Source organism: Pempheris klunzingeri, chromosome 10 (genome assembly GCF_042242105.1).
Source record: "Pempheris klunzingeri isolate RE-2024b chromosome 10, fPemKlu1.hap1, whole genome shotgun sequence".
NCBI classification, from domain to species: domain Eukaryota; kingdom Metazoa; phylum Chordata; class Actinopteri; order Acropomatiformes; family Pempheridae; genus Pempheris; species Pempheris klunzingeri.
Window position 1 is genome coordinate 18,199,907 of NC_092021.1, and position 12,435 is coordinate 18,212,341.

The 12,435-nt window shown below is 42.8% G+C and overlaps 2 protein-coding genes across 2 annotated transcripts in view; both read right to left on the reverse strand.

Moving 5' to 3' along the window:
• LOC139208812 (dedicator of cytokinesis protein 9) overlaps positions 1–6,621 on the reverse strand; it is a 73,740-nt gene extending 67,119 nt beyond the window's left edge. The window contains exon 1 of the mRNA XM_070838561.1: positions 6,366–6,621. Within this exon, the coding sequence (XP_070694662.1) occupies positions 6,366–6,494 (129 nt within the window). The 5' untranslated portion in view covers positions 6,495–6,621. The remainder of the gene's footprint in view (positions 1–6,365) is intronic.
• Positions 6,622–7,317: 696 nt separating this feature from the next.
• The window catches only part of LOC139208952 (FERM, ARHGEF and pleckstrin domain-containing protein 1-like), a 46,347-nt gene continuing 41,229 nt past the window's right edge, over positions 7,318–12,435 (reverse strand). Inside the window, exons 23-26 of the mRNA XM_070838755.1 lie at positions 12,170–12,333; positions 9,343–9,450; positions 8,885–9,036; positions 7,318–8,781 (exon numbers count right to left, since the gene is read on the reverse strand). Of these exons, the coding sequence (XP_070694856.1) occupies positions 8,697–8,781; positions 8,885–9,036; positions 9,343–9,450; positions 12,170–12,333 (509 nt within the window). The 3' untranslated portion in view covers positions 7,318–8,696. The remainder of the gene's footprint in view (positions 8,782–8,884; positions 9,037–9,342; positions 9,451–12,169; positions 12,334–12,435) is intronic.

Sequence of the window (12,435 nt, forward strand, 5' to 3'; positions counted from 1 at the left end):
ACGGACGTGTTGTCGAGTCTCTAGTCAGGAGTGTTGTAGGTCTTTTCAGGGCTTAATCCCGTGGGTTTAATCTGTAGGCCGGTGCACATGTTCAGAGCAACGATTTTGCCTTTGGACTTTAAGGCTTGACCAGTTTCACTTGTTGGCTAATACTCTGGCTGGCCTCTTACAAAACTAATGAATCAGTGGTGGCAGGCACAAAAGCATCCACCTAAAGTTGATATATTTCTCTCATTCACTAGCTCATGTGTGGGCTGGGTCATGTAAAGACTTGTTTCTAATGACGCCGTTCATGTGGCTGTTAGAAGCAGCTTGGGGCTTATGGAGGCTCTGCCCTGCAGGCCTGCATTTCCTCCCTACACATTGACATAGGAGAGGATATTACAACCAAGTACTTCTGTCATTTGAATAAAGTGGGTCTAGATTTCAATGGTTGTTCTCAAAAGTAGATATTTGTACCACAGGCTATTACCTCTTGAATCATTGAGGGATCACCTAAATGATCACAGAGGGGCAATCGATCCAGTATATATTTCAGTTTGGACCAGAGACAAACTGACGCTGCCATCCTTTGAACCACAGTGCTGGCATGTCTGAAAACTGGAGCACATCAAAACAAACACTGCATTTCAGATGGATAATCCAGACTGCTTAAAGATGCCCAAGATCTTTTGCTGTCTTTTGTGCAAAATGTAAACTTCACTCTCAATTCCATTCATTCAAATCTAGTTCCTTATTAGATCATGGATGATAATGCCGGAGTTATCAGTTTACAAGGTAAGGCAAACTGGATTAGCCACATAGTAACCTACGCTGACAAGGAAGGCCAAAGGAACTGTGATTCAGTACGTCCTCCGCAACAGCACTTAGGTGTGCGCCGAGCTGACTCAAAAATAGCAACTCTAATGGCCTCGAGGATAGAGGCGAAGCAATATTTCTCTTGATTGCTTAGCTGTTGATGATAATGTGCTGCAGCCATGGCTCCACTGCAGGATGTACGTCTAAACAGTGAGATGCGAGGGGAAGTTTGATTCAGATTGGTGTGCTGTAAATGCACGAAGGAGAGATTTAGACCATTTCAAAGCAGCTTCTATAACAGCGACCACCCAGCAGTTCAATTCTTCCACAAAGTTCTGCATGTGGATGGATGAGAAACCTAAACAAACTGTCAGAGTCACAGACGTAGCAGTCCAGCTGCTGGGTAGAAATACTTATTACATCATTGCCTTATGAATTACGTACACTGGAGTTCTGTTGGATTGTATATGCTCTGAGGAGGGGAGTGTAAAACAAGTCCCAGAGTGCCATGCACTTGTTAACAGGAAAACACCCACTGACAAGGCTCCTCAGCAGGCCACCTCTCTGTTATGGTAACCTCTTCTGTGCTCCAAAACAGCACAGCTCTATCAGGCAGAACACTCAGACAGAGTGGGCGGTTTTAAGCCTTGCCTAAAATCTTCTGGTCAGCCCAAATACAGCCACAGGAAACCTGCTCTATCTAGGAAATGATGGGCCTCTGCTCTCCCACAAAAAGATGAAGGACAGGAAGTCGTGGGCACTTCCTGTTCAGGCACGATAGAAAGGTTTTGGAGACTTAGCTCATGGTGGCAATGAGCTTTCTTCTGTTTTGAGAAAAAAAAAAAAAAAATCAAATGAACATCAAACTCTGATGTTCATCTGTGCTGCTACACAAGCACAGCTGCATCTGTGCGATCAAAATGCCAATATAAAATGAGACAATTACGTAACAACCATGAAATTGGTACATTGACATTGCATTCCACTGAGCAAAAAATCAATATGTTGTGGATAACATAGATTTTAAATAGGAAATGGTAGTTAAATATTTCACCTTCTCTCACATTGAGCCAGGAAGTTGTTAAATCATCTTGTGAATCCAAATCCAGGGATTTTGTCATAGCCAAGTACAATTCATGTCATTATACATGATATTTATTCAGCTTTCATTTTCACTGGAGCAAATTCTGTCGTCTGGCCACCGGATGATTTGAGTCGGCTTTGCTGCTGCAGTATTTAGGGACGTGGACTAACCAGGGCCGCTCAGGGCTGGATAAAGGAAATCCTTTCAGTTTTTGACAAAGTACTTGATAATATCTCAGCCTTCGTTTATTAAGTTGAGGAATTCTCTCAAGTTTCCCACTCCTACTGCAAGAGCCCTGAGTGTCAAATCTGGTTCACATTACAACCACGACTGCCAAAAGCCATGCCCAAACCCAAGGAGACAAATTTTATAGTGAGTTTGATGGGTGTGTTTTATTTCTGACTGTTCCTTGAAGCCTTCACTCCTTAAGCCATGCATCACTGCTTATATCTGGGTTTAAATGTCTCTAACCCCACTAACTGTAAGTTGCATTTAAACACTCAAAACATTAATTTGACAACATTCAGAGACAATGGTGCATGATCACTAAACTACATAACAGCTGACAGGTGGGTCAGGTGTCTTTAGATGCCAAGAGGGGGCCATTAGTTGCCAGGTTATTCCATCCATCTGTCAGTTCTTGTATAGTTTACCTGTCAGTATAAAGCAATACAATTCAGCAGCACAACTAACTACCTAACCTTCGTGAAGGTGGGATTTATTGCATTGTTAGTTTTTGCATGGTGTGCCTAATAAACAGGCAACTGAGTGTATATATCTCCCTATCAGGTCGGGCAGCATTCACCAACAGTCAAATGTGTGAAACAAGTTTTAAGAAAACCCCCATGACGGCTGCTGGCTGTTATGTAACATCATCATGATGTAATTATTTAATGATCTTAACAGTGAGACAGCGCAGGGCTCCATGTGTTGGAAAGTTTAATATGTTTCGTGGAATTTTGCACAAAATGGTATGAAAGTTTTTAGCTTGTCTAATCCACAGCATGGGAGAGAGAAAGTCTCCTAATGGGTGCATGGGTTACTAGAGCACCCTCATGTATTATTGAGCTATTCAGAGAACTCATCTGCTCTGCCATCTCTACCCCCCTGGGTTTGTTCTTGCAAAGTACCATTTACCATCACAGTAACAGGCAGCTTATGCACCCTTTTAGTCAGATACCATCAGGCCTTCTAGTGACAGACAGACAGACAGACAGAGGAATACAGAGGGAGGTCAAGCTGCTTAGGCCTCACAAAACACTGACAGTCCCTGTAATCTTCTGACTGGCTGCGTCGTGCAGCCTGTGTGACAGCCACCGGCGTCTGCTCCAAACACACAACATGCAGCAGAGAGGTTATTGTCTTTGTTCCAGTTTGGTGGGACTAGGATGAGGGATTTGTGATTATCAAACTTTATCATAATACTCACTCCTCTAATCTTGGCCCTGCAAGGTGAATCAGGAAGTCTGCTGAGCACATACCTGTGTTAGTGTGATGACTAACAAATCTGGCTTCGCTACATGAGAGCACATGACTTTAACCCTGCGAACAATCCAAGGAGGAACATGTTCTGTCAAAACTAGGTCGAAAAAAGTCCCCTACACACCCACCTGAGGTATTCCTGGGATTCCCACATCTAGGGAAATTTTACAAAAACAGCAGAGGTGTGCGGGTGCGGCAGATCAGATCAAAAGGTCTGACGAAAACAGAGTTGTTTATTTGAAAAAATATTTTAACATGTGAAGCTGAAGGGCAGGCCACAGTTTATGCAGTGACCTCACCGTGACACCGTATCTTCTATGCATTGCAGCAGGAGCTCATTTGCTGGCAATGTTTGACTTGAACAAACACCGGCTATAAAATGCAGCCTGTGACATGATTCAGGGGGAACAGGTAAGAAGAAGGGTAAGAAAAGGGAGATGGGGCAATCATATGCATCAAGATAGGATAAACTGAACTCTGCCTGTTGATGTAGATGCTGATGAAGTTTAATTGGGAGAAACCACAAGACGGGAAATGCTGTTAATTTGCCAAACAGAGTGAGAAACATCTAAATTGTCCATTGGCCATTTCAACAAGCAACCCTCAAGAGGTGCAGAGAAGCTTGTCAGAGCTATACAACTTATAACTTGGACTTTATCCACAATGTTGAATGTCTAACATCAAGGCTAAGCAGCAATACGTGTGCTCTGGTGATGTTGTTCATGTTATCAATTATGTTATGTTCTTTTTTGCAGCGCACACGAAACTTCCACTTTCCCTTCTGGTTGCACAGTGAGTCAGTTGTGTGTGCACTGGCGATGGGCGGCTAATGGCGTCAGTCCCACATAATGACACCCATCTGGCGTACAGCTCCCTCGGGTCAGGCACATAACAGGAACACTGAGGATCTGAGCATATCACCATTAGGTGGGAGGCAGTTAGGACTATTGATTACAATTACACAACTGCCCCCCAGCTGTTTCATACACTGTATACACTAACTAAACATTTCCAACTGCCATTGATCTGTTATATACCCATCAGCCGATACATTAATGACGACATGCTGTTGAGTGTTGCAGACGGTTAAAAGAAAACTCACAAAACAAAAGTCCATGATTTCTGTTCTAATTCCACACGAAGCAAAGCTGGAAAGGAAGTGTCCTGTGTTGTATCGAAGTGCTTCACCAGCCTTACAAATTCAAAGCTGATGACAGCCAACATGGAGCTAATAGTGTTCTCAGCATGCCTAAAGTGTGGAGAAACAGAGGGATGGCTCAGCTAAGGGCTCTGGCCTATTATAAGTCTCTCACCACTCCAACAATAAACAAAGAGGCTCCAGCCAGTGTGTGCCTTCACGAAAATGCATAAATTGTTGGGAGGGGAAGAGAGCAGCACAGTGCACTTGACTCTGAAACAGGGTAGAGAGACTGCTGTTGGTGCGTGAGTGCTATCCTGTATGTTAGAAGCTACATTAAGTAACGTCTTTCTGGGTGTTTAGAAAGAGAGAAAAAATGGTGTTTCATGCTGAAACAACAATCAGAATGGGTGACAACAGCTACAATCCCCTCTTTATGTCCGTGGAACAGATCCCTCTATTCCTGCTGTGGTATTTACATGTTTCACGGAGGAATTAATTACAAACTGCGTGGACAGTCGTCTTGCGTATAGTCGCATTCTTGTCCCACTGAGAAGCTTCAGCAACCACTTGAGCTCGACCACACAGCCATACATTCACTGTGACAGCTCACATATCCAGGAGGGGGACGGGGTGGCCGGGCCAGAGGGCCCCCCACCCTGAAGCCGAGGGTGTCCAAGGGTGACAGGTTGTTGGCTTATTAGCATTGTGAATGGGCCTACTGGGTGCAGACCCGAGCCCTACATACGAAGTGACTATTAATATTTATTTTTGGAACAATCAAAAAGCTCTGAAGGGATGCAAAATGACTACAAAAAGAAAAATACAACAAATCAACTAGGGCTGTCAATGTTAGTCTGCGCACCCCATCACCTACTAACACAAAAACTAAAATTTCCGGCCCAGTTTCTACAAGTTACTTCAGTCCTCCTTAAACGTGTTGATTTCCCAACATGCATACTTGTATCCATTTCTGCTCTCCTCCCTCGGGCGTCTCTGGCAGTGCACCAGAGTGAGAATGAATAAATAATACAAAGGTGTGGTTGGATGTCTGGGATCCTGACTCAGGATTCCATTTCCCTGACAGAGAGCCTGGACGGTGTCCGTTTCTGTTACCTAGCAACTTCTTCCAGGAAAGCTGGAACAATCAAACGGAGCACCAAACACCCAACACACTTGGACTAAACAAAAGGGCCGACTCCTTTTTCCTCCTGAGCTCTGTGGAAAACTGATACGGCAGAGGTGTACTGCGGGTCCTCGTCACCCAGATGTTCCTAAGTGGACGGTCAAATTCAGCATTATATCACTGGACACTTTAGATGTGTCTGAGGCATGAAATTAAAGCCACATGCTTTCCCTTTTGAGGGGGTATTATGTCATCTCAGTGCATCCCTATGACCTCATTGACACCAGGTACAAAACACCTTGATCTAATGTAGCACTGATTCTTTGCAGGCTCTCTAGGAAATAAGACACTTAGACAAATTAGCTTGAAAGTGAACTTTTCCAAGAACATTTCAGCAAAGCACCAGAGACAGTTTTATAGTAGTTTGCATGCAAGACCGCAAACTCTCTCACAAACACAGCATCATTCATTCACTCTCTCACTTTCTGTTTCTCCCATTTGTAGGTCAGGGTCACGCACTCATAATATGACCTGTAGTCCCCCCCCCCCCCCCCCCCCCCCTAAAGCAGCTGATCTAAAGTCAGCTGACATTTTGCTGAAAATGTGCCTACAAGCAAGTGATTCCCAGATCAGGTAGATAGAATCAGATAGAAAACAGACAAGACAGTGACCAGGTGGTGTTCAGGAGGAACAGGATGATGAGGATGAGGAGGAGGGGAGTTTAGGTGTGTACTTACAACCAGCACGGACGTCCTCACCACCTCAGAGACACTCTGCCTGAGTTCAGCCGCCGTGCCAGGTTTCCCCAGACCCCGCGTAAATTTCCTGGTCTCCGGGTGAGCTGGAGTAGTCATCGTTGCGTTCATGACCGTTCAATCCACGAGATATATCAGTTTTAGGGCAAAATCATCATCTGTTTATCCGTTGCTCCGAGCCACACTAGTGCGCACCACGAGTTTGTAGCAGGCTCATGTTGTGGTGTGACTGCTGATTCACTCCCACCTCTCGATCTCATACTTTTCCCTTTAAAAAGAGAAAAAAAAAAAAGTCATCGTGCGCCGCGTTACTCCGGCGCTCTGCCTTCTTCCATCGGATTTATTGTTGTCATAATAAAGTATCCTCTTGAGAAGTGTTTCATTGGCCGTCCAGCGCCAGACAGGAGGTGTATAATCTGGTTGCCTCCTCGGCGCACTCCGCCCCTTACCGGTTTAAAGGCCTGCCCACTCCTGGCTGAGTGAGAGCTGCTCGGCCTGGACTTTGGACAGCAAGCCTCCAAAGTATGAATGACTGATTCGATATTATCTGATCACCACAAAAAAAAAAATCACAAATGTGGACAGTGTTTCCAGAGTTTTACTGCATTTGTCCCTTCTGGCATCTGAATAAATGTATTGTTTTCACATAATAACCAGATAAAAGTGGGTTAACATTCAAAAATCTTTTTCCCACTCTTATTTATACAACTTAAATGTTTTTTATTTTAAGTGAGTTCTTTGGTGTTGTGGAAAAAGTGCTTCTAGTTATTGTTATAAAAATAATCAGCTCCAATGAATTATGTTGCAGTAAATTAGTTTATTTAGGACATGTGGTGCCTAAAAAATCACTATTCAACTGTTTTGCTTTATTCCATAGGGTTTCAGAGGGTGCATATGACTACAAATATTCAGAGTAAAATGAGACTGAGGAATACACACAAGCAGTGCTGGCTACACACTTTAAATACACTAATATACAGACACTGTGGTTACAGCTCGACTGAACCAAACCTCTTGATCAATGATGCCATCTGTAGGTCGCAGCTGTAAACACACTGACGAGCTGCCTAACAGTTCATGTAGTGAGCATATTTTCCTGGGTGAAAACATCCCTTCTGCTTCTTTAGCTTCAACAAACACACAAGTCACACAAATCCAAGTTTGAATACGTTTTTTTTTTGTTTTTTTTTATTGCTTTCATTTCCAAAGAGCTCTCTGTTGTCTGGAAAAACGCTGCCATTCTGAGCAGAACTGAGGTTTTCCATTTCATTTGCTTCACTGCGAAACCATGTCAAATGCATATTTCCATTCATTTAGACCCATAAAAAGATGTGGTGTCTGTATACAGGAGGCAGCCTAGTTCAGTGAGGGCAACGGCGCTTGGAACTGAAAGTTTCTATTTTGTTTCACACGTAATCTTTAAAGCTCTCCATTACACTCGCTTTCATAATACAACGATTATGAGTATGTCTCACATTTTCTCATACAGCTGAAGGGGAACTTTAGTTAATCTAAAACAAAGCAAAACAGTCTGAGACGTATTCATACAACAAAGATCAGCAAATAGAATATTTACTTGAAATGGCATTAATGTGTGATGGCAGCTACCCCTGGCCACATTGTGATCAATTCTAGGGTTATGTCAATAATACAACAAAATAATTTCATATTTTCATCACCTTTTTTTTTTTTTCTCTTTAAACACATTGTGCTGGGCCAGGTGTGAACCGAGCATTGAGGATTAAAGGGTGGCCTGTTTTACATGATTTAAAATTTCATGGTATACAGTATAGGAGACACTCCTGATCCCCAATGTAACAAAATAGCATTAAAAAGTCCAGGACATTGATATAAAGCAGTTTGGCACTGAAGTTGCAAGACATTTTCAAAGCAGCAGTTTTCAATAAAATGAAAAAGTCGACAAAAAACGTTATGACGATGCAGTGATAGTTGGACCATCTAAGAAAGAATGCTGAATATCTATACCAACATGTTCCTGGTGTAAAAACAACCAATGACAAAATGTAAAACCAGAAAGATAGGAAGTGGTTCAGACCATTAGAAAACAGTATAAAATGACATCCTTAAAAAGAGGTTTCAGAGTTGAGAGTAAAAATGCCAAAAAATGCAGTCTCTGATGCAGTCTAAACCAGCGGACATGTCACCATTAAAGCATTAAAAAGCACCAAATGTGCATGGACACATGTACAAATGCCCCAGATATGTGTAGAAAAGAAAAGCAGAGAGTCTTGGGGGACAGGAAGGGCAGATGCCACCCGAGGGAGACAGTGTGTGGAAACGAGGTGAGCCGACTCAGTGAGGATGAGACTCTTTGCTGTTAAGGACACGAGCACCGCTGGAGGGGACCGTGGTGGCACTGCGGATGACCTCCATCCACCTGCGGGCAGAAAAAGGCCTTTTATCAATCCTCTGACATCCAGGACTCCAAACAACAGCAAATACATCTCGTAATGGAGCATCTGGATGATTAGACTTCGTACCTCTCAAAAGTGTATTCACTCTCAGATCGGAAATAGTAGACGTGGGACTTGAAATGCAGCTTGAAGACGTAGTCCTTGTGGATGTTCTCAGACTCTGAGGGGATGGTGACTGAGTAACCCAGCAGAGGAAGGCTGGCCAGAGGATAATCATCCTGAGAAAAAAAAAATTTAGTTTACAGCGAATTAACATTTATTTGTATTGATTACATGCTATTTATTTGATTGAAAAACAGTAAAACTTGCTGGTGAAAGTTTCTGGGCTAAGATGTCAGAATAAAAACTGCATGGGAAAGCCTGTCAACCTCAACTATGGCACAAAGATTTGACATTCTGCAAGGAGTTGCGATACTTTCAAGACCAGAGGAGGGTAAACACTTTGACTGGCACATACTAAGGGGGGGGGAGTGAATGTGGTGCGTTCACTGGACAAAGTGGAGGTGAGAGTGGACGTTCATCACCTGGTGAGACTTGTAGAAAAACAGGCTGAAGTTGGTGAAGACCACCCACAGCTTCTGCCAGCCGTTGCTGTTCTTGAACTTCCTCAGTAAATTTCCTGACAGCTGATTCTGAAAAGACAAAAAACAAGTTTGAAATCCTAAACCATATAGAGTCATACACAATACAAGTAGTGCACAGCAATTATATTTTTTTACTAAAACTGTGGAAGAAGGATTCATGAAGTTCTGAATGTTTGCTGATATTTTAGATGTTTCTTATTGTTCACAAATATCCATGAAAAGTCCAAAACCAACAGTGAACTGAACAGTGTCCACCACTCTCTCATCAATGAGCCACACTGAACACATTCAGTGTAGTCTCTGTTGAACCAGTGCCAGCTTCCTTGTGCTGTAAATACTCACTGGACTACTAAATGTGTGTTAATCCACAGGTGAAAATAGTCCCCCCACAAATACAACATTCACTGCTCTTTGAGAAACAACAGTGCCTGGTTTTAGGCAATTAGTTTGCCTTGTAAAAAAAATTAAAAATATTTTAAAGATTCATGTCTTCAGTAGGAACAACCGGCTTTGGGTCTGAGTGACACAGAGAGGGCCGGGGAGTCAGGAAGTATAAGGAAGTAAAAAAGTAATGCATTGTTGGTTTTGGTCGTTCCATGGTATTGGTTTACAATAACAAAAATACAGGATATGGCCAGCCTTATCTGTTTAACTTCTGTGTTTATGTTGTACTGCCAAATAAACTGTAAATCTACTGTTTCTAAGCACTTCTTTCTTATAATAGTTTAAAATATAAAATAATTAGAAAACAAGTCTTCTGTTACATTATGTTTAATGATCATAGTGCTTGTGTGCAACTTCTATTCCATTTTTTTCCCCTCCTACAAAGCACTTTCTAACTGTCCTTCCTACGGTGCAGCTCAAGTGAACACATACACAGGGCCTCTCCTGTCTGCCTGGCTCCTTTACCTCTAGACTCCTGCAGGATTCACTAAAGGAGAGACTCTGAACACGGTACCAGCAGATAACAGACAGAGGCACTGGTCCCTGGCCACTGGGGGGCCCCACCGAGGGGGCCTTATTCTCACTGACTGGACTAGGGTCCTCTACCACGGAGGAACGCACAGACGCATGGGGAAAAGAGAGACAGAGAGAGAAAAAACAAACAGGGAGGGAGGGACAGAAACACAGAGGCTGAGTAGGTGAAACACAGGCATGCAGTGGCAGGGATAAACAAAGGCCGACGGTGTGTCCAGGCAAGGCTGTGAAGAGGACGTTGTTACAACTACTGAGGAAGAGCAGAACTAGATCAGACACGGCCGGCTTTCAGAGAGACTACATCCCAAAACAGGATCTGTTCTGTTAGTGTGAGATGGGGACGTTAAGCACATCTACGTTCTGCTCTCTCTCTCGCTCTCTCTCTATTTATAGAAGATCAGAGATTTCCAAGTGCCAAGGGAGGAGAAAAAGAACAGAACCACATAGGAAAGCCACAGTTTTGAGTTTAGATAAGGACGTCACGCAGGCTACTCTTAGCCGAAAGAGGGAAGGAACAATATCCTCACTGTGGCTTCAAACAGAGCAAATAAACAGCATTAACATACAATGACTAATGGTAATTATGCAACTGATATAAAAATAGCTCAAACAACATTGATAAAAAATAAGGGTAATCAGTTTTCAACAATTTGTGACACAAGGATTTTTAAAGGAGCAGATGAGTTTAAAGGTACCATGTGGAGCTCTTGTCCATTGTTTTTCTGAGTGGATAACCCGTTTTGTTTTTCACAGTGCACACGTGTGAGCGTAAAGGCTCCATGATTCGCATCCTGCCATTGGTTTCACGCTCCTCCGCTGACTGACAGCTGGTGGCAGTAATGCACAAAGAAACTTAGCAATGCATTAACAGGAGCAGTGAAGAAGAAGAATACTAGCCAGCAAAAATGGATGTAGATAAGATGATAGTCAAATGACTATTTTCAAACTGTGTATCAAATAACAATGTAAGAACACTGTGACAATGTGAAAGGCGTTGCTCGTAGTGATGAACCACAACAGAATAACCACCTTAATCTGAAGCTCCCCTCAGCTTTACGCAGTTTTATAGCGAGTTTTAGTTGTTAAGCTGTATGTCCCACAACTTTTTTTTGTTTTTGTCCACTCTTACGGGGTTGTTTCCGGACTGACTTTGTTTTATGAGGAAGGAAACGCACTTGTTAGACCTCAAAGATGCACACGATGCACTGTGGTGAGTTACACTGAATGTAGACATATGTTTTGTTTGTTTACAAGAAAACTCCACAGGGTGCCTTTAAACAGATTTTGACCTAAATTTTAGGTCCCTATGAGCCCAAAAGTTGTTGATTTCATGCTGGAAGAAAAAACAAAATCTTACTGCAAATCTTACTACTCCTTATTATCCATTACCTTTTTTCTCAGTAAAAAAATTAAACAATGAATAAATGGGTGCTTGTACGGCAAACAGCAAGTATGTATGAGACATGAATAAGACTTTCTATTATTTGTATTCTTAATCTTATCTTCTTAATTCATAACATACTTTTTATTTTGAAAAATTTATGATGAAAAGAATGAGCCTTAAAATCATTTCAGTTCATTAGCTCCCAATAGCACAAATCAGTTCATAAGTCATAAGAAAGCAAGAAATCGTTAAGACGATGGCATGCAGCACAGGAGGATACTGTTCCCACTGAGAAATAATCAAAGTGAATTAAGATACAGCACACACTCAGACACAGAGAAAGAAAACAGTGAGGCAGGAGGGGAGGAACAAGTCTGAGGTTGAGTGCTGAGGTTTGGCTGGTACCTCCACAGCTATGCTAAAGTCCACCATGGACACACTGGTGTTCCTGTGCCAGCACACGTGCACCATGGTGTTACCACGGTGAGGGGTGGGCCTCTCCAGCGAGGTGTGCGACGCTGTTATGTCGTCCTCAGACTCTGCCTCCACCGAGGAGTCCTCAGGGCATTCTGGGAAAGTCAGGAGGTTGTTACTGCTAGACAATGAGCAGGCTGATGAGGGGAAAGGAGCGCTAAAACACAGACAATGTCAGATTCACAAAGCACACGTCG